General features: G+C 41.0%; 2 protein-coding genes across 2 annotated transcripts; both read left to right on the top strand.

Moving 5' to 3' along the window:
- The first annotated feature begins 471 nt into the window (after positions 1 to 471).
- On the top strand, positions 472 to 1,440 carry LOC104633468 (olfactory receptor 6B1). Its single transcript, XM_010299688.1, has one exon. The coding sequence runs from the start codon at positions 472 to 474 to the stop codon at positions 1,438 to 1,440; it is 969 nt and encodes a 322-aa protein (XP_010297990.1).
- Positions 1,441 to 13,456: 12,016 nt separating this feature from the next.
- Positions 13,457 to 21,375, top strand: LOC104632892 (olfactory receptor 6Y1-like). Its single transcript, XM_010298921.2, has 2 exons — positions 13,457 to 13,969; positions 20,956 to 21,375. The coding sequence occupies exons 1-2, from the start codon at positions 13,457 to 13,459 to the stop codon at positions 21,373 to 21,375; spliced, it is 933 nt and encodes a 310-aa protein (XP_010297223.2).
- Positions 21,376 to 26,517: the final 5,142 nt, after the last annotated feature.

The raw sequence follows: 26,517 nt of genomic DNA on the forward strand, positions 1-26,517 counted from the left end.
TACTCCACAGACAGTGCGGGAATGACTTGGCTTTACAGAACTAAGCCCAATTGCCTAATTCAGGCAGATGCATCCTGGATATCCAGTATCCCCTGCAAGTTAAACAGAACTGGGTATCCAGCTGTTAAATTTGCATTCAACACTCATGGATTTCAGTAATAATCTAGGCCACTAATTATGAACTAGATATCAAAATATCATATTGAATTTGTTCTTTTATCTTCAAAATGGTATATGATCTGAATGTAACAATGTTCTTCTTTTTCTCCCTCTCATGTTTTTCCTTTTTTATCATTATTATTCTTCCTTTCTTATTTTTGACTAGCCATTTTTTCTTTTCTTCCTCTGCAGTTCTTCTCACTATTTCTTTGATTTTAAAAATATTCTATATTTTTCTCTTTTATTGTCTTTTTTGGTTTTTTTTTTCTTTTTTTTTTTTTTTTTTTGAAGCTTGATGCTATGCCATTTGCCATGAAGCAGAAAAACAGCACAAAATTCCAGGAATTTGTCCTCTTGGGATTTCCAACTATCATGGAACTTCAGCTGTTGCTGTTTGTGATATTCCTGATGGCTTACATGCTGACCATCTTGGAAAATATACTCATAATTATCTTGATAAAGATGAACCTTCAGCTTCACAAGCCCATGTATTTCTTTCTCAGCAATCTCTCCTTCCTGGAGGCTTGGTACATCTCAGTCACTGTCCCTAAACTGCTATTGAATTTTCTTGTTGAAAGCAAGAAAATATCTTTCGAAGGCTGTATGACCCAGCTTTACTTCTTCAGCTCCCTTATTTGTACTGAGTGTGTCCTCCTTGCAGTCATGGCTTATGATCGTTATGTGGCCATCTGCAATCCCCTGCGCTATGCAGTCATCATGAACCACCAGCTCTGCATGCAACTAGCCACATGCTCCTGGCTCATTGGCTTCTTGTCCTCCATGCTGAAAGTATTTTTCATCTCTCAGCTGTCTTTTTGTGGCTCCAATGTCATTAACCACTTCTTCTGTGACATCAGCCCCTTGCTGAACATATCGTGCGCTGACATGACAATGGCTGAAATAGTGGATTTCATCCTGGCCTTGCTTATCTTGCTGGTTCCCCTCTCTGTCACGATTATCTCCTATATATGCATCATCAGCACCATCTTGCATATGCCCACAGTCCAGGGCAGGAAGAAAGCATTCTCCACCTGTGTTTCTCACCTCACTGTAGTCATTATCTTCTTTTCAGCCACTCTGTTCATGTATGCCCGGCCCAAAAGAATCCACCCTTTTGACTTAAACAAGCTGGTGTCAATTTTGTACACTATTGTAACTCCCATGCTCAATCCCTGCATTTACTGTCTGAGGAACCAGGAGATTAAAGGAGCTTTGAAAAAAATCTTCAGTGTTAGAAAGACTTCCCCCAAGGTCTCTCAATCCATTGCTGTCCACCTTTAAGATAGTTCCTTACAGACAGAGTGTAAGTGTGAGTGTTAGAAGGAAAAGTTTGAAGATTTAGATTGTACTGCAATCATCATAATGCTGGTAACTCAAGAAACTGAGGCATACAATGAACACTTACCTCAACAAGAAATCATCTTTCTACCTGATTACCTTCAAATGATCTTTCTTATCTGATGAAGGCTTATGCACAATGAAGTTATTGATTTGACTCACAGGCACTTCAGGGAATAAAAAGATAGATCTACGATGTCATACACGAATGGCTTTGAGAACACAATTGAAATGTTCTGTTATTAGTATCTGATCCAATTCCAGGCAATATCTGACAGCTAAGGTGAGATGCATTTGCATAAATATATATTTTAAAGACCTTGGATATTCTTCTTGATCTGCAAATGTGATGCTAAAAGGAAGACTCTTCTGCAGATCCTGTATCATATCTGCCTATCAAAAAGGGGAGGTGTGTTGGGTTTGTGTGGCAAGGTTTTGGTAGCAGGGGGGCTACAGGGGTGGCTTTTGTGAGAAGCTGCTAGAAGCTTCCCCTGTTTCTGATAGAGCCAATGCCAGCTGGCTCCAGATGGACCCACTGCTGGCCAAGACTGAGCCAATCAGCAATGGTAGTAGCACCTCTGGGATAACATATTTAAGAAGAATCAAAAGAAAAAAATCAAAACCAGCAACAACTGAAGACAGAAAGAGGAGTGAGACTATGTGAGAGGATGTGGTGGGCTGACCCTGGCTGGGGGCCAGGTGCCCACCAGAGCCACTCTACCACTCCCCTCCTTCACTAGACAGGGGAGAAAAAAGTATAATGAAAAGCTTGTGGGTCGAGATAAGGACAGAGAGAGATCACTCACTAATTATCATCACAAGCAAAACAGACTGAACTGAGAGAGGAAAATTCATCTAATTTATTACTAAGCAAAACGGAGTAGAGGAATGAGAAATAAAATCAAATCTTAAACCACCTCCCCCCACCCCTCCCATCTTCCCGGGCTTGACTTCATTCCTGGCTTCAACCTCCGTGCCCCCCCTCAGCGGCACAGGGGTACGGGGAATGGGGGTTACGATCAGTTCATCACACGTTGTTTCTGCTGCTTCTTCATCCTCAGGGGGAGGAGGACTCCTCTCATCGTCCCCCTGCTCCAGCGTGGGGTCCCTCCCACAGGAGACAGTCCTTCACAAACTTCTCCTACGTGAGTCTCTCCCACGGGGTGCAGTCCTTCAGGAGCAAACTGCTCCAATGTGGGTCCCCCACGGGGTCACAAGTCCTGCCAGCAAACCTGCTCTGGCGTGGGCTCCTCTCTCCATGGGTCCACAGGTCCTGCCAGGAGCTTGCTCCAGTGCGGGCTTCCCACAGGGCCACAGCCTCCTTTAGGTGCCTCCACCTGCTCCGGCGTGGGCTCCTCCATGGGCTGCACGTGGAATCTCTACACCTCCTCATCCTCCCTCCATGGGCTGCAGGGGGACAGCCTGCTTCACCATGGTCTTCACCACGGGCTGCAGGGGGATCTTTGCTCCGGTGCCTGGAGCACCTCCTCCCCCTCCTTCTGAACTGACCTTGGTATCTGCAGAGTTTCTTACACCTTCTCACTCCTCTCTCTGGTGGCAAAAGCTCCCCTTAACTGTTTTTTCTTTCCCTTCTTAAATATGTTATCACAGAGGCGCTGACTGGCTTGGCCTTGGCCAGCGGTGGGTCCGTCTTGGAGCCGGCTGGCATTGGCTCTATCAGACACAGGGGAAGCTTCTAGCAGCTTCTCACGGAAGCCACACCTGTAGACACCCCCCCCACCCCCCCCCCCCAAAACATTGCCATGCAAACCCAACACAGAGGAACAACTCTGCAGAGAGTGAGGAAGGAGGGGGAGGAGGTGTTTCAGGTGCCGGAGCAGAGATTCCCCTACAGCCTGTGGAGAAGACCATGGTGAGGCAGGCTGTGACCCTACAGCCTGTGGAGGTTGATGGTGGAGCAGATGTTCCACCTGCAACCCATGGATCCTGTGGATCCATGGAGGGAGGAGCCCACGCTGGAGCAGGTTTGCTGGCAGGACTTGTAACCCTGTAGGGGACCCACACTGGAGCCATCTGGTCCTGAATGACTGCACACCATGGAAGAAATCCACGCTGAAGCAATTTGTGAAGAATTGCAGCCTGTGGTAACAACACATGTTGAAGAAGTTCACGGAAGACTGTCTCCCATGAGAAGGACCCTATGCAGGACCAGGGAAAGACTGTGAGGAGTCCTCCCCCGAGGAGGAAGGAGCAGCAGGACAACTAACCACAACCCTCATTTCCCGTCCCTCTGTGCTGCTGCAGAGAGGGTAGGTAGAGAAATCAGGAGTGAAGTTAAGCCCAGGAAGAAGGGAGGGGTGGGGGGAAGGTGTTTTTAAGATTTGGTTTGATTTCTCATTACTCTACTCTGATTTGATTGGTAATAAATTAATTTTCCCAAGTTGGGTCTGTTTTGCCCATGATGGTAGTTGGTGAATGATCTCCCTGTCCTTATCTTCCTTACATTTTCTCTCCTCTGTCCAGCTGAGAAGAGGGAGTGATAAAGCAGCATCTAGCCAAGGTGAACCCACCACAGGAGGTGTCAGGCACTCCACGGTATTTCATATTCTACAAGAAGCCTGTATTTAGGAAGGTGAATCAATCCTCCTGGAAGGGAGTAACAGAAGAAGAAAAGAAAGTGTTCACTGTGGAATGGGAGAAGCCCAACTTCTTAAGGAAGGTTGAAAGAAATACTCTAAATAAATTGAAGACTTTAAAACTTTGTCACTGTAAACAAAATACTTTTTTTTTCCATTTTGTAGGACATTTTCATTAATTTCTGTACTTACAAGTTCTGCCTAAGTCACTGTGTATTAGTTTGAATATTAATGACCTTACTGTTGTTTGGGATTTTTGTGTATTTTAGGAGTCAGTGGCTGCATCTCTGCTGCCCTTGTCAACATCTGCATCACTAAATTACTTTAGGGAGTAATCTGTGACCATTTTGCTAAACATATCACAGTGTTAGATGTTGATAACATTCATGGCTATGCCCTGTGTGACCAGGCTGGTCATGCCAATGAGCAATCCCTTGATCGTGATCTACTTAAAAGGTTTTTGCACCTGTTCACCCAGGTCTTCTGCCAATGTGTAGTGTGTGCTATTCACTGCCACTCCTCTGTTCCACAACAGCAATGTTCCCAGTTTTCCTCATGGATCTTAATATAAGCTGCTTTTTAAAGCTCCTTTTTTTCATTTACTTGTTTGTTTACTTGTTTACTTATTTACTTAGAAACTGTGGTTAAACCACTTCAGTCGCAACTACATTGATGTCTCATTCAGTTACAAGCAAGATTCCTGCATTTCCAAACAGAAGGTCCTGGGATACTATTGCCTTTCTGTGGCACTTCAATGTGGTGGAAATACTGATATAGTTTTAAAAGTTAATCTAAAATTTCGCATTTTTTATAATGCAGCCAAGAATTACTTTACATTCTTTGATGTTTATGCTTCTACAAGGTACTGAGTTTCTATGCTGCATGTAAGGGATGGAGAGCAGACAAAATGAGACAAGATGCCAAGACTGGTGCAATAGTTCTGCAGTATTGGGACATGTGGACAGAGGAAGAGGGAGGAGATGTTTCATCTTTTTGTTTAAGTGAAATGGGCTCTAAACTGATCAGAACCATAGTACCACTCCTATGTTTTGTTTGAGGAAAGAACTGGTTTTCCATTGCAGAAGAGTCCTAACCTACATTCAGTAAATAGTCAATACTAGATGGTCTTTAAGGTCCCTTCCAATCCAGGGCATTCTATCATTCTATGATTTTATGAATATAGGCTTTATACAGAGACAGACAGATGAATAGCACTTTATAGTGAAACAAGAGAGATCCATAATAATAACATAGACTCAACCCAGTATGGGCTCAGTTCAGTAGAAGCATTATCTGACTCCTGATTGACAAGCTTTGTCTAATGACTGTGAAAATGTCACTTGGAGGACAAGTTCAACTTCATGCTTACCTTTAAATATGCAGATAAATAATAGGGCTGCAACTCAGCACAGCTGGTTGGTGTTCATATCACCTAACTTTATGAATGGGATTTGATTCCAGGTTTAAACACCTAAGTGGGAGCAGAAGTCTCAGCTTTCAGCATTATCAAGGAAGTTCTAGGATTTGAATTAGTTACGCAGTCATGGGTGCCTAGTGCCTCTTGAAATTATCTTGTATACCCTGGCTGTCCTCTAGTTGTTGTTCCAGAAGGATATAGGCTTTACACAGAAACTGTGTCATATCTATCAGCATTATAAGGTGCACTGGATAGTCTGGGGTGCTCAAAATAATACAGATATCTATCCTGGACACTGAATAGGTCTCTAAACAGTGTAAGAACAGTGTCTAGAGATCTGTTGAGATGATTAATTATAAAGGCAGGATCCAGTTTCCTAGCCATTGACCAGAGCTTCATTGACTATAATCACCTCTTAGGTACATAGCATGGGAACTTTCTCTGAAGGACTGATCAACTATGAGCCGTGTGGATATATACCATTCTAGTTAATTTGTTCAGAGCAATAGAGATTAATCCCCAAGACAGGTCACAAAGTACTTAAGAAGCATTATAAGCATTATAATGCTTATATATTAATGATTTATAATGCTTATAAAACTTATTATGTCAAATAACTTGGGCTTGTTCCTGTATCACACATACCTTAAGAATACCTTTATTCATTTGCAGGATCCCTTTTGGAACTAATTAATTCTCTCTTGGGCAAAACTCGTAAGGGTCTGCTCCTCATAGAATAGATAAAACTATTTTAATTTTTAGCTCCTTCCTCTGTGGAACAACCATGAAGCTTTTAAAGAGTTTCTGGGTATGACATACGCTCAGTTTCATACTGTGAAACACCATTCTGCAAGGTTGCAGAAAAATCTTCATGTTGTGTGTAACACTCTGAGCTAAGCATATTCAGGCAAAATGTAAAAATATCACATTCTTCAGAGTTCACAGGAACTGGGGCAGTGTTCTCCTGACTGTAGACATAACAATCTATGTATGGCTATTAACTAGCAGACTAGCTCCTGAGAGAAGTCACTGCCTGGCTGCCTCTTTGGGGTGCCTCTTCTGGTCACAAGATGTGTTTCTTGGATCTTTTTGCATTAAGTCTTGGTTTTCCCCAGTTCTTGAGGAGATTAATGAACCCTTCCTGTAACTTCAGACCTTCAGGCACATAGAACTTATATTCAAACATCAGAGTATATGTCATGCCCCAAAGACAACTTTTACTCTTTTGGTATTGCAATGTTCCCCAGACTGGTGCAGGCACTACTCTTTTATGTTCAGAACAACAAAGAGTATGTGTCGCAAAATGAGATTTTGTTATAGGACTTTGTCAGTGACATGGGCAGTGGGATTGAGTGCACCCTCAGCAAATTTGCTGACAACACCAAGCTGTCTGGTGGGGTCGACACGCTGGAGGGAAGGGATGCCATCCAGAGGGACCTTGACAGGCTGGAGGAGAGGTGGGCCTGTGCAAACCGCATGAAGTTCAACAAGGCCAAGTGCAAGGTCCTGCACATGGGTCGACACAATCCCAAGCACGACTATAGGCTGGGCAGAGAATGGATTGAAAGCAGCCCCGAGGAGAAGGACTTGGGGGTACTGATTGATGAGAAGCTCAACATGAGTCGACAGTGTACGCTTGCAGCCCAGAAAGCCAGCCGTGTCCTGGGCTGCATCAAAAGTGGCATGACCAGCGGGTCGAGGGAGGTGATCCTGCCCCTCTACTGTGCTCTTGTGAGACCCCACCTGGAGTACTGCATCCAGCTCTGGGGTCCCCAGTACAAGAGAGACATTGAGCTGTTTGAGCGAGTCCAGAGGAGGGCCATGAAGCTGATCAGAGGGCTGGAGCACCTCTCCTGTAAGGCCAGGCTGAGAGAGTTGGGCTTGTTCAGCCTGGAGAGGAGAAGGCTTCAGGGAGACCTAATTGTGGCCTTCCAGCAGGCCCTAAAGTGGCCTACAAGAAAACTGGAGAGGGACTTTGTAGAAGGGCATGTAGTGATAGGACGAAGGGGAATGGGTTTAAACTAAAAGAGAGTAGATTTAGATTAGATGTTAGGAAGAAATTCTTTAGTGTGAGAGTGGTGAGGCACTGGAACAGGTTGCCCAGAGAGGTTGTGGATGCCCCCTCCCTGGAAGTGTTTAAGGCCAGGTTGGATGAGGCTTTGAGCAACGTCGTCTAGTGGAGGGTGTCTCTGCCTATGGCAGGGGGGTGGGAACTGGATAACCTTTAAGGTCTCTTCCAACCCAAACCATTCTATGATTCTATGTGAATGTTTGTTAACTTCAGAATCATGGAATCATAAAACAATTTATGTACAAAAGTGACGTGATTTAGGCCCAGCTAGCAGCTGAGTGCCATGCGCTGCTCGCTCACCCCTCCCCCAGCGGGATGCGGAGGAGAATGGAAAAACAACGGCAAAGCCTGGAGTGTTGGGATAGGGGCAGTTTACTGGGACAGCAAGGGAGAGGGAAAACAATCAACAACAGTACTAAGAACAGATATTCACAATGGGTGATAACAGAGAACAATTTACCGATCAAACAACCAACCGACCAGATGCTCAGCCTGTCCTGGAACTGCTCCGAAACTGCGCTGCCCCCTCCCCTGCCCGACTAGTCCCCCTTTTATAGTGAGCATGATGTCACATGGTATGGAATAGCCCCTGGCCAGCTTGGCTCACCTGTCCTGGCTCCTTGTGAAATTAACTCTACCCTTGCCAGAACCAGGACAAAAAGGACCTCTGGAATTCCAGCATCATGCTCAGAGAGGGGCCAAATTTGAACATAATTCAGCTTGCTCAGTGTCATATGAGGTTTAATTTTTTTACCTCCAATGAGATGAATATGTCATTGGGGATTTCACCACCAATCTGGGCCCAAGTTCCATCTGTACTATTAAAATTGAATTTGCTTATATCTAATATGAATTTCCTGTATTCCAACTTGTTCTCTATTGCCTCTAGTCCTGCCATTGAGTACCTTCAATAAGAGGGTGTCTCCAAATTCTCTACCCCTGCCTCCTCCCACACTTAGGGAGCTGTAGACAATGAGAACTCCCCTGGCCTTGACTTCCTCAGGATAAACAAGTTCTGCTCTCTCAGAGTCTGTATGTCTTGTTCCCCAGACCCTCAGCCAACTGGATGGTACTTCACTAGACTCACTCCACTCCATGTGTCACTGTCTTTTTTATCTTGGGGAACCTTAGACTGGACACAATACTGCTGACTGGAGTCTTTCAAGTGTTTAACAGAGAAGAAGAATCTCTCTGACCATCCCACTGGCTACAGTTTTCGAAATACAGCCCATGATGTGGTTGGTTGCCCCCTTTGTAAGGGCACACTACTGACTCCTTTTCAGTTTGCCTTCAGCCAGGATACTGAGATGCTTTTGTGCAAAGTTGTTTCAGTCAGTCAGGCACCAGCCCGTCTTGTTGCACAAGGGGGTTTTTTTTGTCCAGATGCAGGACTTTGCATTTTTCTTTGCTGAACTTCATGAGGTTCCTGTCAGCCCATCTCCCCAGCCTGTTGAGGTCGCTCTGAATAGCAGCTGTGCCTTGCAACATATCCAAAACTCACTCTAATTTTGTAAAACCTGTGAACTAGCTGAGAGTTCATTGCATGCAATTGTCCAGGTTTTCAGTGAAAACACTACAGTTTCAGCCACAGGATCAGTTCCTGAAGAATAACACTGGTTGTCAGTTGAAATTTCTACTGTTTATCACCACCCACTGAATTCTGGAGTCTAGTCAGTTTTTCAGCCAATTTATAATTCACATCTCTGAGATCCTTCTTTCCAATGGCAGGTTACAGTGAGAGTTTTATTAAGGATAAGGTAAAAATAATCCACTGAGCTCAGCTCATTCAAGGAGCTAGTCATCCCATCATAGGCAGCTATCAGATTAGTGAGGCATGGTTTGCCTTTTGGTAAATCCATGATGGCTGCTCACAACTCTCTTTTTGTCTTTCCTATGCCTCTGTGTGGTTTCCAGGAGAATTTGCACTGTAATCTCAGTGTCACAAGGGAGCTCTGTTCTGTCTTGAAGTGTCTTTGTGGCTGTAGCCAGAGGAAGTGTAGCAAAGATCTGGGGATGAAGGAGTGTATCATGCACACAGAAGGTGAAACTTTACACATATGCTTTTCATAGGGAGCTGAATTGGGTTGGATGTCTATTTCACAATGTCTGAATCACAAAAAGCATGGTAGTTTGATAATGGAGGTTAGACACTTCATTCCCAACTTGTGATTCCCAACTGTGATCCCGAGTCACTGCATGTATCTTTATTCCTATCTGGACAATCTTTTGGAATGACCTAAACATTTCCAGATCCAGGGATTATAAATTTAAAAGTTTCCATTAGACAATGTAAATGAAAATGTGCTGGTTTGGTTTCCATTACACTAGAATGAATTCCAGCCCTATACCAGCAGATTTGATAGTCTCAAATATCCCTACATGCAATGCATACTACTCCCATCATGCTATAAGAAACAATATACTGTTTGGATGAAACACCATTCTGTAATTATTTCAGGCAACTTGAGGTGGGAGAAAAGAAATGTAATAATAAGGAAGGACTTTTTCTGAGATCCTCAGAACATCAGAGAGGTTTAAGATCTACATAAAATTTTATGCAGAATTGTCCTGGACATTTCATTCCAAGGGGGATTAGTCTTGAGCAAAATGAATGTAAATTCCTCTGCACCACTTGGCCTGTTTTTTTGGGAATCAGTCACTTTAGCATTGTAGAAGTATGTCAGTATCTCATTACTGACACATAAGAAGATCAGTGACTAAATTCTTAACTAGGTAGCTCAGCTAAGCTTCCGAATTTAGGAAAATCTGTAGTCAGGGTTGGGATTCATCTCATCCAGCACTAACAGTACCTAACAATTATTTACACCTGAGCTAATGTACAAGATTGTCTTGTAATGGATCAATCCTTTCTAGAGCACAATTCAAGTAATTTGTGTCTTAATTGTTTTCTTTGGGATAAAATAAATCCCACCCAATGCTTATTTCTCTCCACTGTTTAAATTAAGACAATTAGCTTATGCAGGTATAACTTCTTTACAGGTCTTTAAATGTGGGATAATTAATATTTTCCTTGTTACACCTGCAGTGCCAGGAAAGACAAATCCTACCGATGGAGTGTGAAACCACAAATCCCTCTTGCTCTGCTGAGTAAGATTGACATTTTTGTTATATGCCTCACATTGATTAGAAGAGAAGCCTTTGAGATGATCTGTTTAATGAGCAGCTGTACACCTTGCTCAGCTATTTCATCAACAGTTTTAGTCACAAACCTCTGAAAAAAAAAATCATTAAAATCAGGAATGCTGCTTGCTTGCTTGCTTAATCTATTTCTGGCTACTGGAAGATGAACAGATGGGTTTTCAGGGATGAGGCTTTTTTTTTTTTTAAACTCAAGGACAAATAGTATTGCCAAGCTAGGGAAGAGAGAAGAAATAATTTGTTCCTTGACTGGTCCCTTTGGAAGGACAACCCAAATGCACAGATGAAATCCTCAGGAAAGTGAAGAAATAATACACAGATATTGTGTCGCAGTCTCTCTGAACTTCAAACAGTCCATTCAACATGGGTACAAGGACTCAAATTTCTAAGTGAAATAGAAGTATTTACTAATCTAGTATTTCTCCTCATAAATATTAATAACACTTTCTTTAAGTCTGCTGGGTAGTATATTGGCGATTGAAGCTAGTAAAACAAATATGACAGAAAAGATAGGTTTTGAATTAAATGTATTTAGTGAGAAGCCACACAGTAAATCTTATTTCTCATGGAATATCTGTGAATTTTTGTGCAAAGAAAAAAAAAAAAAAGTATCTTTCAAATGAAGATACTTTTTGTTAGTCCCTTCCCTTCCCTTCCCTTCCCTTCCCTTCCCTTCCCTTCCCTTCCCTTCCCTTCCCTTCCCTTCCCTTCCCTTCCCTTCCCTTCCCTTCCCTTCCCTTCCCTTCCCTTCCCTTCCCTTCCCTTCCCTTCCCTTCCCTTCCCTTCCCTTCCCTTCCCTTCCCTTCCCTTCCCTTCCCTTCCCTTCCCTTCCCTTCCCTTCCCTTCCCTTCCCTTCCCTTCTGAAATATAATGATTCTTTCAAATAACTTTGAGGAAAAGGACCTACGGTTACAAAAGACACTATTGCAGGCCTCTGTGTTTAGGCACTCAAGGACTAAATGCATTGTTAATGTTAATAAATCAGACTACAAGAATAGGAAGTTTTGAAATCTTTTTCAAGAAATTATTCATGGTTGTTTTATATATATTTATTTATTTTATCATATTATTCATATGATTTTATTTTATTAACAAAATTTGTGCTTCAAAGCCTTTGGAAATTAAACATCAAAGTTTGGGAAGTCCAACCCTGACTTTCTTATAGTTAACAGAGAAAAACACGAAAGAACCTCAATGTTGCTCATCCAGATACATAATATGTCATCTGAAATTCACTTTGCTGGTGCCTCTTTTTCCCCATTGATTAAACAGCAGTGATGTGATTCAGCTGTCAGATTAAGGTTCTTAGTTTTTCTGTCTACATGTAGAAGTATGAGATAGGAGTTAAGATTCAATTGCCTAAGTGTAGGTGTCAAAGTGTAGTACCCCTTGAGATATCCTAGATGATATCCTCCAAATATTGTTTCAGAAGGCCATGTGCAAACTGATGAGGCATACATAGGATAGCCTAGGCTATCTCAAATAACAGTAAATAACTATATTTGGACAACTGAATCAGTCTGTAAGTCTCTGAACTTCTGCTGTTAGTGAACAGAATTACATCGGTATTCACAAGAAAGTCAAGAAACCAATTTAATGTAACAAAATGGACTTGAATAAGTTGTTTACTTTTGAGATGCCCAGAAATATCTTACCGAGCCTCCAGTTGTCATTTCAGAAGTGCAGAGGTCCTCTATAGATCCTGTGTTATGTCTACCCGAAATTATTTGATAATTCCAGTACCACAAGGTATCTCATCTAGTAGTAGACAACTGTTTATGGGCAAATGAGTCAGTCCCTCAACACATGATTCAATTGCCTGAAACAAGACTTTCAGATGCTCTTACCTATCCCACCTGGCCTCCAGCTGCTATTCCAGAAGTGCACAGGGCTACTGTAAATCTTGTGTCACATCCTTCATACCCATTTGGACAGTTCAGATATCCGGAGGTTTCTTAGGTGGTACTACATATTTATGTGTATCCAGCTGAATCTTGCCCTTATCATAGGAAAGAGGACTCCAACACTCATCAGTTATTCAGGCTTGAACTCTGCTTACACAAAAACTGGAATATATTATACAAAATGGGAACATGTCGGCAAATTTCTCAGACATCTTTGAAAATGTGAGACAATGTTGGAAGTTTTCAAATTGTATGTTGGATTAAGACCACAATTTCTGGACACATGGGCTATGGAGAAGAAAAGCTTTATTTATGCTTATTATTTTATGCATCTTGACCTTTATTAAAGTTTCAATTTTACAAAATAATAATGCATTGATGATAATATGTAAATACTGCAATTGGTGTTGATAATATTTTGTTATTTTTGGAAGTATCTATGGTGACTGATTTTCTGGTAACTGTTCACAAATTTACAAATGAGTTCAGTGTACAATTTAGAAAATTACTAGACATAAGAGCTAATTCCCCCTAGAAAGTCAAGGAGAAGTTAGATATTATGTTACTGAGAGAATTCAGAATTATTGTTATTTTGTTCTAAATATCATGTCTTAGAAAATGTTAATAATTAATAAAGCTAATATTTACAGCAGTATCTACACAAATATTAATTTGACTGCAGTGTGAAAGAAATGTGAAACAACTCTAAAGCAAGAGAGGTAGACAGAGAGAGAGAAAGGTATTCTAATGTATTATAATCACTAATAATAAATCATTGATGTTATTGTCTTTACAGAGGTAGACAGGAGACATGGAGATGAGCAATCACAGCATGGTCAAAGAATTTATTCTCCTTGGATTTCCCATTGCTCCTCGCTGGCAGATTCTCTTTGCAACATTTCTCATTGGATATCTCTTAGTTTTAGCAGAAAATAGCATCATTATCCTGATTGTCTGGACAAACTATAACCTCCACTCCCCAATGTATTTCTTTCTGACTAATTTGTCCTTCGTGGAGATTTGGTATGTGACAGTCACACTCCCCAAGACAATGCTGAGCTTTGTGTCAGTGACAAAGCAAATCTCCTTCATGGGATGCATGACACAGCTGTACTTCTTCCTCAGCCTGGGCAACACTGAGTACCTCCTCCTGGCTGTCATGGCCTATGATCGCTATGTTGCCATTTGCAAGCCTTTCCATTACTCTACTATCATGAGGCACGCTGTCTGTGTCTACCTTACTATGGGATCTTGGTTGACTGGTTTCTTAATCTCTGGAAGCAAAGTATATTTTATCTCTCACCTAACATACTGTGGACCAAATATAATCAACCATTTCTTCTGTGATGTTTCTCCTCTCTTGAACTTGGCCTGCACAGATATGGAAAGAGCTGTTCTTATGGATTTTGTGGCTGCCTTATTTATTCTCCTGATGCCTCTCTCCATAGTAATCCTATAATATACCTATGTTATCTTCACTGTCCTTCATATTTCATCTGTACAAGGTTGCCAAAAAGCCTTCTCTACCTGTACCTCCCACCTTATAGTGGTCATTGTCTTCTATGCGACAAGCATTTTCATCTACGTGAGGCCCAAAACACTTCCAGTTAATGAGATGAACAAAATTGTGTCTGCTCTCTATGCTGCTGTTGTTCCTCTCTTTAATCCCATCATTTACTGCCTGAGGAACCAGGAAATCAAGGATGCTCTCCAAAAGGTCTTGTTCAGAAAAAGAGTTTCCTTGCAGATTTAATGACAGAAAGGAAGAGTTTGTATAGGTAAAAAAACCCATATAGAAATAATTGAATTTTATGATTCAATGACTTCATGAAAAGCTCTGGTTTGTCCTTCAGAAGCTGAAGCAAAATGGTCCTGATATTTTTTTCTTGAAATTTGGGATTTACAGGGAACTGATTGATATGAATGAAACAGTTTTATGCATGATCTTCTGTCATTTTGAGCTCCAGCAGTGACTTATTTCAAGGAAAGACAAAGTTAAATGTTGTTTTAAGGGCAGAGGAGATGCCCTTAACATTGCTTTAGCAGTCAGATCTTCTGTATAATCAATAGATAAGTTTATTCAGAAAGACAAAGTTAGGCAAGATTATCTAAAGTTATCTAAATTTTTCTCCAGAGGACCTTGCATTCCTTCACTGAATATATGAGGAAATCACTCCCATTTTGCCTAGCCTAGGGTGATAGCTATCCTAACTTTAGGCATAGAGTTATCTACATAAAGACAGAACGAGCAAGGCCAGACAGCTATACATCATGTGAATATGCTGTCAAAATTATATCTCCTTAGCTCAACCTGAAGCAATTACCTCTTGGAAAAGAGGTCTCAGCTCTGATTTGAGATTCAAAGGGAGGATGCAGCACTTTAGGTCTCAGACAATTCCTGTTGTTTCTTGCTGAAGCTCAAAGATGAACTTTGTGCCTGCCAGAGGTGTCTGCTGGTTGAGGATCTTTGTCAATAAATTAAGGAGCTGCGGGAAGAGGTCAGCAGACTATAGGACATCAGAGATAATGATAATATTCATTGACAGGATCTTCTGACATCCTGCAGATACAAGACCATGAACCTCTAACTGTACAGAAGGAGGGAGGGCCATAGTGAGACCATATCTGGTTGGGTAATGGAAGCTTGGGTAATGGAAGCACCATGACAGTAAAGGCTGAAAGCTTATGACTTCTAGCAAGAGGAGGAAGGCTTTTCTTCTCCCTGCAGATCTGCAGCTACAGAATGGTTCCAATGCCCTCGAAGTAGACAGGTAGCTGAATGCTCTGTCCAAAGAAGAATCAGTGCCATCTGAGCCTGAACCACACAGTAGTACCAGAAACATGTGGTGAGTAACAGTAAAAGGATGGGTCCCCTCTGTGGGACATAGACACCTGACCTGTCAGCCTGAGGGGCTATCTAGAAAGATTTGCTGCTTGCCAGTGGCTCAGATCAGAGCATGATTTGGAGAGACTGCTGTGGTGGCGGCCACACACCCACCAAATCACTCTCTCACTCCCCTTCCTCAGCAAGACAGAGGGAAAAAACAAGATGGAGAAGCTCATGGGTTGAGATAAAGGACAGGGAGATCATTTACCAGTTACCTTCATGGACAAAACAAACTTCACTTAGGGAAAAATAATTTAATTTATTACCAATTAAAAATAGATTAGGGTGGTGAGAAACAAAGACGAAACTAAAAATACCTTCCCTCTACTCCTCTTCTTGGGGAATGGGGTTGCAGTTAGTTCACAATACTGACTCTGCCCCTGCTTCCTCATAATTTTCCCCTGCTCTAGTATGGGGTCCCTCCCACTGGACATAGTTCTTCACGAACTTCTCCAGCATGGGTTTTTTGCACAGTGTACAACCACCAGGAACAGACTGCTCCATAATGTGTCTTCTACTGGCTACAGTTCCTGCCAGAAGCTGGCTCCAGCATGGGCTCCCCATGGGCTGCATCTTCCTTTGGGGCAACTCCACCTGCTGTAGTCTGGGGTCCTCCATGGGCTGAAGTGTAGTTATCTGCTTCAGCGTGGTCCCTCACGGGCTGCAGGGGGGACAACATGCTTCACCATTGTCTTCTCCATGGGTTGCAATGGAATCTCTGCTCCAGTGCATGGACTGCCTCCTCCCTCTCCTCCTTCACTGACCTTGGTGTCTGCAGGGCCGTTTCTCTCACATTATTCTCACTCCTCTCTCTCAAAGCTGCCACACAGTGTCTTTACCCTTTCTTAAATATGTTATCACAGAGATGCCACCAACTTCGCTGATTGGTTCAGTTTTGGGCAGCAGTGGGTCTGTTTTGGAACTGGCTGAAATTGGCTCTGTTTGGCTGTCTTTGACATGGGCACAGCCCTGGTCTCTTCTCACAGAAGCCACTCTGCAGGCCCCCCTGCTACCAAAACCTTGCTATGTAGACCTAATAAAACTGCCAAGCTTGCCCAGCCCTTCCAACCTCAACAATTCTATAATGTTATGATTCTGCATCCTCAGATATACTCCTCTCTTTAAGTGAAGTCAAAATTTATTCTTAAAGTTCATATTTATTTTGACTATTTGACCACATTTTACTCTTAAATATTGTAGATGGTAATTCTGTTCTTGCTAGGTGGCCCAGAATGCCTAGATTTCATATTGTTCATCACTCACCCTTTTCAGAATGGTCAGGCTCTGCCTGCATTGCATTACAGGAGTTACAGACTCAGGATCAATTAATTCAACAAGCCCTTAACTACTCACTGATGTATCTCCCAAGAAGAGAGCTGCATGCCACACACATCAATTGTCTGCTCCACACTTATAATTTGACCATGTTAGTGTTCACTGTGAACAAATTAGTGTGCACCTCCAGTTCTGCTTTTTAAATGCCAAGTGGCACCTTCACAGTGTACTCCAGCCACAGAGCATGAAGCTGCTCTGCTTTATCTATGCAAGTGGTCACAGAGGTTCTGGTACTTAAAGTCCTCATCTTCTGCCCATCCTGGGACTAGGGAGGGTCATAGAACACAAAATGTAGAAGACTTGTCATTCTAATTCTAACCTCACATTGTACCTGTAATAATTCTTTTTTCTCCCTTTCCTTCCTCCAAATAAACAAGTCATCCTAGAAGTTATTTCAATTTTCTCCTCAACTTCTGATATTTGGTCCTAATACCCACACTTACTTTACAGTCACTAAGGCAACTCAGACAGCACTCCTTTGAGAGGTGGAATGAATGGAATGAAATGCTATCCACAGCTGCTCAGCTGCCCATTTCTTCCACTACAGCTGAGACCTAAGGGATATGGCCAGCTGGGAGCTAGGATTTAATTTTTCTCATGATCTGGTAGACATGGAATAAAGGTAAGACAAACTACATCATAGGACTACCTTTTTCTTTTTTGTCTTTTCTTCCCCCCTCTAAAGACAGAAAAGAACTCTAGAATGATTAACCAAGAGATAAACAGCTTCCTTTTAGTACTTTATATTTACCCGGTTAAATCACAGTTCTTCAGTGCAGAACTCTACACGTAAATTAACTATATTTTGGTGGGGTTTTGTGGTTTGGGGTGTGTTTATCAATGATGAGGGAAACTTCTATGGTGCATTTAATCTTTTCTTATGATAGACATCTGAAACTAATAAGATTTACACCTTAAAAGTACAGTAAGAGCACATTGACAGAAGTATCTAGCTGAGATGCGCAACCTCAACTCCTTGACTGGGAAGATGCAGTTCTCCAGAAGGTCTTCTGTATGTTAGTCTTGTAAAAATGTAGGCATCTAAAAGAATGTGTGTGTGGGAAAATCTCTTTTGAGGTGTTCCTCAGTCCTTATCTATTGTGCCATGGATACTTATATGGTTTACTGTCTTATGTACATGTTCTGCGTGAAACTGATAGATAGACATAGTATCAGGGTAGGAATTATTTACTTAGTTAATTATTTATTTTATGTTAGATGAAAATTCAAAGAAGAAGGAGGAATTATTTACATGGTTTGGATAATGTTCTTTATTCCAGGACTGACTGACTATTCTCCTTTAAAAGACCTTCTGGTTATGATGATATCAGAAACAGCACTAATGCTCAGGTACATATCTTTCATCACTATCCCAGTACGTCTTTGATCTGCCACACCATCTGTAAGGCGGACGTGGTTTAGGCCCAGCCGGCACCTGAGCGCCACGCGGCCGCTCACTCACTCCTTCCCCAATGGGACGGGGAGGAGAATGGAAAAACAACGGCAAAGCCTTGAGGGTTGGGATAAGGGCAGTTTACTGGGACAACAAGGGAGAGGGAAAACAATCAACAACAGTGCTGATAACAAATATTAACAATGGGTGATAACAGAGAACAATTTACCGAACCAACAACTGACTGACCAGACACTCAGCCCGTCCCGGAACCACGCCGAAACCACACCGACTCTCCCCTGCCTGACTAGCCCCCCTTTTATGGTGAGCATGACGTCACATGATATGGAATAGCCCCTGGCCAGCTTGGGTCACCTGTCCTGGCTTCTTGTAAAATTAACTCTATCCTTGCCAGAACCAGGACAAAGGCTCTGATAACAAGTGAATGTTGCAAACGCCTGTCTTGAATGAGGGAATTTCAACCAAGAACAGAACCTGCAGAAGCAGGATACTGTCTTGGGACTCCATCCCCCTATTCCTGAAACACGCAGACAACACTATCTGTCTTCTGCGCATGTGTGCCCATGAGGGGTCATTGTTCGTTTGACCCCAAAAGGGGGAGACATAGAGACCCTCAAGATCTCCACAACCCACCGACTCATTTCTAGAACATTCCTGAGCACATCCTGTGCCTGCTCAGTGGTGACAAAACCCTGCCTATGGGGGAGGGTCACATTAGGCTATGAAGAGGGGAAACTTAAGTTTTTGATGCATGCCCACCACCTAAAGGATTACAACTACGAGCAGAGAACATCGCTCCATCCAGGGGTGGTGGTAGCTTTTTTTCTTTTCCTTCCTTCTTCCCTTCCTCCCTTCCTCCCTTCCTCTCTTCCTTTTTTTTTTCTCTTTCTCTTATTGCTGTTTTAAATTCATGGAATATCTTACCTGGCTACCAGCGGCCACTCAGTAAAAGTAACTCCTGTGTAGGAGAAACTACTTACTCCAAAACTGATCATGAGTTAAGGCTCTTGATTTAGATTTAGGGCACTGAAACCTTTTTCTAATTTAGCCTTTAGTAAATGACTGCTATATCCTCTGCTTCAGGACTTTATGGTGGGGTATTTTTGAGGTTGTTTTTTTTTTCCTCTGCCCTGTAAAAATCAGTAGACATCAGTTGGTGTTATTTCATTGTCTCAGACAAAATATTAGACATCTTAAGTTTCTTACTTCTACTCTGCATGGAATCACAGAGGAAACAATAGTATCCCTCTTTCTGTGATTGCTTCCACTGGGAGGCTATCTGTATAATTTCTAGGTCAAACCTCATGAGACACTGAAGGTGATCAATTTATTTGTGTTGGTATAAATCATTCATCTGACACAACAGTCTACACTTCATCTGTTCCCTATTGATCATATTCTCCAGGAGCAACTAAGGCAGTGGATTCCACTCTGAATTCCCACTAAAGAAGGTTGAGAACAGTTTTGTTTTTAATAGCACAGGCTGAGGCATTCTTATTTTTAAACAATAATCTTAGTTAGCTACAAACAAACCAGACCCAGAACTATAAGTAGCTTTCGATTTTGATGTATCATCTGGGATGCTGTGCGTACCTTTGTATCTCAATAAGCTTTATGTAGATGTAAGTTTTCAGAGCTAGCCATAGAAACCTCTAATGGGGTCCTTCAGGTGTTTTTGGAGGTTTTTAAAATCAGATTGTGTATATCCTTGTGGTACTTTGCATTTCCCTTATGGTCCATTGGATATATGTGGTATAACTTTAGAAATTTTTAGATGTAGAAACTAAAACATTGCAATGTAAATGTCTATCTGTAAGCTCAAAACCTCACATTTCTTTATGCTGGATGGACAATATAATAGCATTATTCATCTGGCTTGGTTTATACCTATGTCTTAGATAAGATAGGACTGGTAGTGCCTATTTATCTCCATGAAGTATAAAGTAAAAAGAATGCTTACATTTTTACAACGAAAAATTCTGAATTGAGTAAATAAATTTCACACAATTCATTTCTAGAAACCTAGCAACAAAGCGTCTGAACTTTTACAGTGTCTTAAGTGGTGGTGTAACATATTGCTATGAATTTAAATCCGTCTGGTTAGGTTTCATTGTATTAATTTATTGCATGTGGATAAGGTTCATCTTTCCCCTACAGAATGGGTGGGAGGAATGAAACCTGTGTCATGTATTTCATTTTCCTGGGTTTTCCCACCACTGCTGAACTGCGGCTGTTCCTCTTCTCTGCTTTACTTCTGGCTTATTTATTAACTGTGTTGGAAAACTTCCTTATCATTCTCATCATCCGAACTAACCACAGTCTGCAAAAACCCATGTATTTCTTCCTAGGAAATCTGTCTGTCTTAGAGATCTGGTATGTTTCTGTCATTGAGCCAAAGATGCTCATAGATTTCCTCTCTCAAGACAAACATATCTCATTCCAGGGGTGCATGACACAGTTGTATTTCTTTGTGACTTTTGTTTGTACTTAGTATATTCTGTTAGCTGTTATGGCCTATGACCGCTTCTTGGCCATATGCAAACTTCTCCGATATTCACTCATCATGAATCATCAGTTCTGTGCTCAGCTGACAGCTGGCTGTTGGATGTGTGGTTTGATCACTTCTTCCATCAAGCTGAGCTTTATAGTCCAGCTCTCGTTCTGTGATGTAGACAAAATCAATCACTATTTCTGTGATATTTCACCCCTACTGAATATCTCCTGCAGCGATTCCTCTTTGGCTGAGCTAGTGGACTTCATCTTGGCTCTGATGGTCATCATGATGCCTCTGTGTACTGTGGTCACCTCCTATATTTGCATCATGTTCACCTTGTTGAAGATCCCTTCTTCTCAGGGGAGGCAAAAGGCCTTTTCTACCTGTAGCTCCCACTTGACTGTAGTGATACTGTTCTATTCCACCACTCTCTTCACTTATACCCACCCTAAAGTCATGTATACCTACAGCGCTAACAAGTTGGTATCAGTCTTGTACACGGTAGTTGTGCCACTTCTGAATCCTCTCATATATTGTCTTAGAAACAAAGAAGTCAGGTTTGCCCTGAGGAAGACCTTTACTTGCACAAGACACACCTAAGAAATCAACTAAAAACTTCTGGAGAAGAGGCTTTGCTCATGAAGATCAATGGGTAGTGCCGATGAACTAAAGTCAGGAGGTCCAGACCTTAATCCATGCTGAAGTGAAACTCTCCTATTCATGCACCCAGTGGCTGTATTTATTGAACTAAACCTTGATAAAGCTAACTTTGATCTATGTATACATATTACAGTTTTGGGTCGAGAGGGGTTTTTTGCTTGTTTGTTTTCCCCTTATGATTCTGTGCAGCCTCCCTTTCTTAAAAGGCTTCAGCTGAATAACTGCTCCAGTTTTAAAGAGAAGGTTTGGCAATGCTAGAAACTGAACTCCAGATTTTGTTTGCCCTAGATAGATTACTAAAAGGTATGTAAAGTGTAGGTATCTACATCTTATTTACTCTGTGATTCTGTTATTGTCTCTGGAAAGAAATAGGCAGTGGAAAAATATGAGTAATCTTAACTGCCTTAGATTCCTGATTTAAGGTAAACTGAAACATCCTCAGAAGGAGACAACTTTTCTAATACATCAATAGAGGGGTAGCTCATGCTGTGGTATAGTGTACCCATACAGCTATACAGCTCATGCTGTAGCTATAGCGTTACTTGGACTCAGTGTCTAGTTCACACCAGGGCCCTGGTACCCTCAATAACCTTATTGTGCCCAGATCACACCAAATAATTCACTCCAAGAGGAAATTCAGACACAACTGACAGGATAGATCAATTCAATATTTCCTTCAGGCTGCATGAGCCTTGGATTCAGCAGTATTCCAGCAGGAGTCATGATCTTAAACTCTGACTCACAGACTACAGTCCAAGTCTTCCCATTGAATATGAAGGAGTCTAGAGACACAGTGGATACATTTGTGTTAAATACTGATTATCTGTGAGAAAATCTGATTATCGGTTAGAAGTGTCTCTAGGTAAAATGGTGCCTCTAAGAAATCTACTCCATGCTCAGAACATCACAGTGATTCAAAATGTTTAATAGTCTGTAACAAAGAAATAAAAAATAGCTAAAATTCTGTCAGCTGAGTGCTTATCTATATGACCATGTTAAGTGTGGGTTTGAGTTTATAATTGCGACCACAGTTTCTGATATTCTGTGCTCTGTACTAGCAGATTGCCTTTTCAGATTTTGCAGTTAATGAAACACCTAGCTTTCCAGGGAGGAAACCTTAAGACACTTGTTGGAAGAACTTGCTCTGTGCATACTGTTGCCATGGGTAGAAGTGACACAAGAGTGTTTGAGGACTTCAGCACAATTTTAAGGACAGGTGTCAAGAACAGCTTCAAGCTAACCATACTGGGAAGCTAACACCAGAAATGTAAGGTGCTGGCTGTATTCCAGGTATTAGCAGAAAATCCGCTATGAGAAAAATGGTAATTGATACAATATCAATATACAATACAATACGAAGCATGACATGGGAAAGGACCCCAGAAAAATATCCAGTAGTTCTTTAGTTTTGCATTTGACATGAAGAGCCACAGAGACAGTTAGATGGATGGATTCCTCCAAAACTACCTACAAATTAGACATCTAAGTCTAATGTCTAATTAGACATCTAAGCAAACTACCCTAGGCTCCTCTACCATTCATGGACATGGATTACCACCCTCAGAAGATATTTATTCTATTTATCTTTCTCCAAATCATTCTCCAAAGGTGCCTATTTCTCTCATAGATTTTAAAGAGAGCCTGTAATGCATAGATCAAACTTGTGCGTTGGTTGTGGTTTAATGCAGCAGGCAGCTAAGCCCCATCACCCACTTCCTCACTCCCCATGCCAGTGGGATGGGGAAGAGAATCAGAAGTGGTAAAACTCGTGGGCTGAGATAAAGACAGTTTAATAGGTAAAGCAAAAGCTGCGTGCACAAGCAAAGCAAAATCAGAAATCCATTCACTGCTTCCTATTGGCAGGCAGCCAGCCACTTCCAGGAAAGCAGGGCTCCATTGCACATAAGTTACTTGGGAAGACAAACGCCATTACTCCAAGTGTCGTCCTCCCCTTCCTCCTTCTTTCCCCAGCTTTTATTGCTGAGCATGACATCATATTGTATGGAATATCCCTTTGGTCAGCTGGGGTCAGCTGTCCCAGCTGTGTCCCCTCCTAACTTCTTGTGCACCCTCAGCCTACTTGCTGGTGGCTTGATGTGAGAAAAAGACAAGACCTTCACACTGTGCAAGCACTGCTCAGCAATAAATAAAACATTCCTGTGTTATCAACACTGTTTTCATCACAAATCCAAAACATAGCCTCACACTAGCTGCTGTGAAGAAATTTTACTCTATCCCAGCCAAAATCAATGCAGTGTCAAGCCCACTTTTATTCTTATGGCAGTATATTGAAGCATATATACACCAAAGATCACCTAACCTATTTCTCCATTTATTTCAGTTTTTCATACATAAAGTGAAAACAGTAGCATCTCAGTACTCCTTAGTGAGTTTTCCATTGAAATACTAAATTTTGCAAGGTGTGTAGCTCCTCGGATACAATGATTTGGCTACCCATATTGACTGGTTTTAAAGCATTGATCTGAAGGTGTTGCTTTGAAATTATGTCAAGAAAATCCTTCAAATACAGTGTGAAGAGGATTATTGTCCAATTGTTATGGGTTTTTATATCCACTAACAAGCACACAGTTACGTATCCTGAAACAAATAATTACCTATTCAACAGTGGTCCCTAAGTTCTTACAGGAGAGAACACAGACAAGTATTATACAAACAAAAACTTTCTGAGAATGCAAGTTCTCTCTTGCATCTAAAATTTTATTTCTTGAAGTTTTCCTAATGAACACTTTTGTAAACGCAAGGTTAGGTGCCTTTGGAGTATTGTAAATAAATCACCTCCTACAAGTAATGTAGATAAGACTAGGAGTCCAGTCTTAGCTTTTGAGAACCTTACCAAGTCTCTTAAACTTATTGTCTGCTTCTTGGAGCCTATGAGAATGTATGCAAAAGTAAAATAGTTTGGTTGTAGAAGGTATTGATCTATCATGTGTCACAGAATTTGGGAAGCTTTTCTATTGTGAAGAGAAACAATTATTTCATGTAGATTTTTTTTAAAAACCACCCTCCAAAACAAAGAAAATTCAATATAGTTTACTGTAACCAATTCTGATGCTTTTATGCTGAAAAGAATGCAAGTTTTCTTGTTGAAAAATAACAGCATGTCCTAGGATGTCTGAGATACCCACACAGGAGTAAAGTAGGGATAAAAACCACACACACAGAAGCAGCATTACACTTTATAATTATTTGGGTTTTCTTCTTGGTTTCTATTCCTTTGCAAGCAAAGGCAAATGGCACAAGGGAAAAAATATCTCATTTGAGGTTCAGATGTCTGCTGTGAAGATCTAAGACTCTAGAAGCTGAATCCCTAGTGTATTTATGCACACCTATTAAAGCAACATGCTAAGGAGAATGCCCTCTCAACTAGCGAGGTGGAAGGCCAGTATTGATTGCCAAGAGACTACTGAAAAATCATTTGAGTAGAAAACCTGCTCAATGTTTTTGACAATGTGTTCAGGAAATCTGAATACCAAAAACCACACCTGGCTTTAATCATATTACAAGGTATGTGTCTTGTGGTTTGTGAAGTCTGAGCTTTGCTTTTCTAAGTTTAGTGACAGAAACTGGATTAAAAATAGTTTTGTCTTTATTTTGAATCTATAGGACTTGAACAGGGCTTATGAATACAGTTTGTTCTTCTGGAAGGTAAGTCCATAAACAAGAAGCCAGTATTTAATGGTTCTACGTTTGTCATCCTATACTTCCTGTTTGATCAACTAAGAGACAGACAATTCCAAAGACTTCTTCAGATCTCAGGTGAATCAAAAATCTTCCTGAAGTGCCCTGCTCACTGGCTATAAAAGCATCTCGAGCAGTTTCATTCTTACCTTAAGTTTCTGTCAGCCTGCTTAAAAAAAAAAAAGATGTTTACTCAAAGCAGTAGTAATTGGTATTTCAACAAAACTATTTTTAATAGGATATAGGATACCCTTCAATTGAAAAGATGTTTTATTTTTTATGAAATTATTTCTTAAGTTTTTATTGGCTACATTTAAATCATCAATGGTTGCACATAAAAATAGAATAAAAATAAAGATTTAAAAATAAGGACAATTAGGTCAGCCAAGATTACACATCCATCAAATGGTTGACCATACTGACATACAATTTTCACATTTTCCTTTATATTGTTGTGGATAAAGGTATAACTTTGTGCTTCTCATTTTCTTGCTAGCTTTATTCCTTTTGTAATGAAGACAGATACCCCTAAGGGATTGTGTTTCCCCTGTGTTTTAAACAGGTATGTTAGGGCTAGAAGAATCACATTGTCAATGCATCTATTTCTCTCTTTTGACAATAGATGAAGTTTTTACAGTTGAAGAAGCTATAGACAATAGGCTTAGACTGGATGCTTAACCTTGACTGTCTAAACCTAAGTTCTCTGTACACAAAAATCCAAAGGGAAATTAGCTCACATAAAGAAGTTTTGCCTTTTTTTTTTTTTTTTAATAATAGGTGCGGTTTTTTTACAATTTTCCACATTTTTGTCATGCATCTTGGCTCATATATTTTTTTAATTTTTTGCATCAACTGAAGAAACTTATTCATTTGTTCTTTTGTTGAGGAGGGAGCAGTCTTTTGTGAGTTAACTGCAATCTGAGGGTAAGATTTTTCTGCCCAGTTACATCTGAAATAGTTGTTTAGACTATAGAATGAAATGCCTGTTTCTTGATTGATTGTAGAGTAGACCCTTAAAATCAGTTGGATGAGCTGCATGCAGAATATTTCTTTACACTGAGGAGAATATAACAGGGTAATTGGTTCATCTGTAAATTAATATATCAGAAGAATCCTCAGACATGATAGATGAATCCATTTTCCATTGTTTTCCATCTCTCTCTATTTTTCATACTTCTTGTGTTTCATATATCTTATTGTTTATCTTATTCTTCTAATTGTTTCTCCAGGCAAAGTGTATTAAGTCCACTGCATCCTGATTTCTTATATGAACATCATCTGATAAGTAACATGGAAAACCACACCAAGGTAACTGAGTTCATTTTGGTTGGGTTCAAATCTCATCCAGGACTGCAACTCCTCCTCTCTGTTCTTTTCTCAACA

This window comes from Balearica regulorum, chromosome 24, assembly GCF_011004875.1.
Source record: "Balearica regulorum gibbericeps isolate bBalReg1 chromosome 24, bBalReg1.pri, whole genome shotgun sequence".
In the NCBI taxonomy this organism is placed as follows: Eukaryota; Metazoa; Chordata; class Aves; order Gruiformes; family Gruidae; genus Balearica; species Balearica regulorum.

Excerpts from the sequence above, each read along its gene's own strand:
- LOC104633468 (XM_010299688.1), top strand. The coding sequence starts at position 472 with ATGAAGCAGAAAAACAGCACAAAATTCCAGGAATTTGTCCTCTTGGGA.
- LOC104632892 (XM_010298921.2), top strand. The coding sequence starts at position 13,457 with ATGGAGATGAGCAATCACAGCATGGTCAAAGAATTTATTCTCCTTGGA. Across the intron at positions 13,970-20,955 it reads TAACATACTGTGGACCAAAT|AAAATCAATCACTATTTCTG; the intron begins ATAATCAACCAT and ends TGTGATGTAGAC.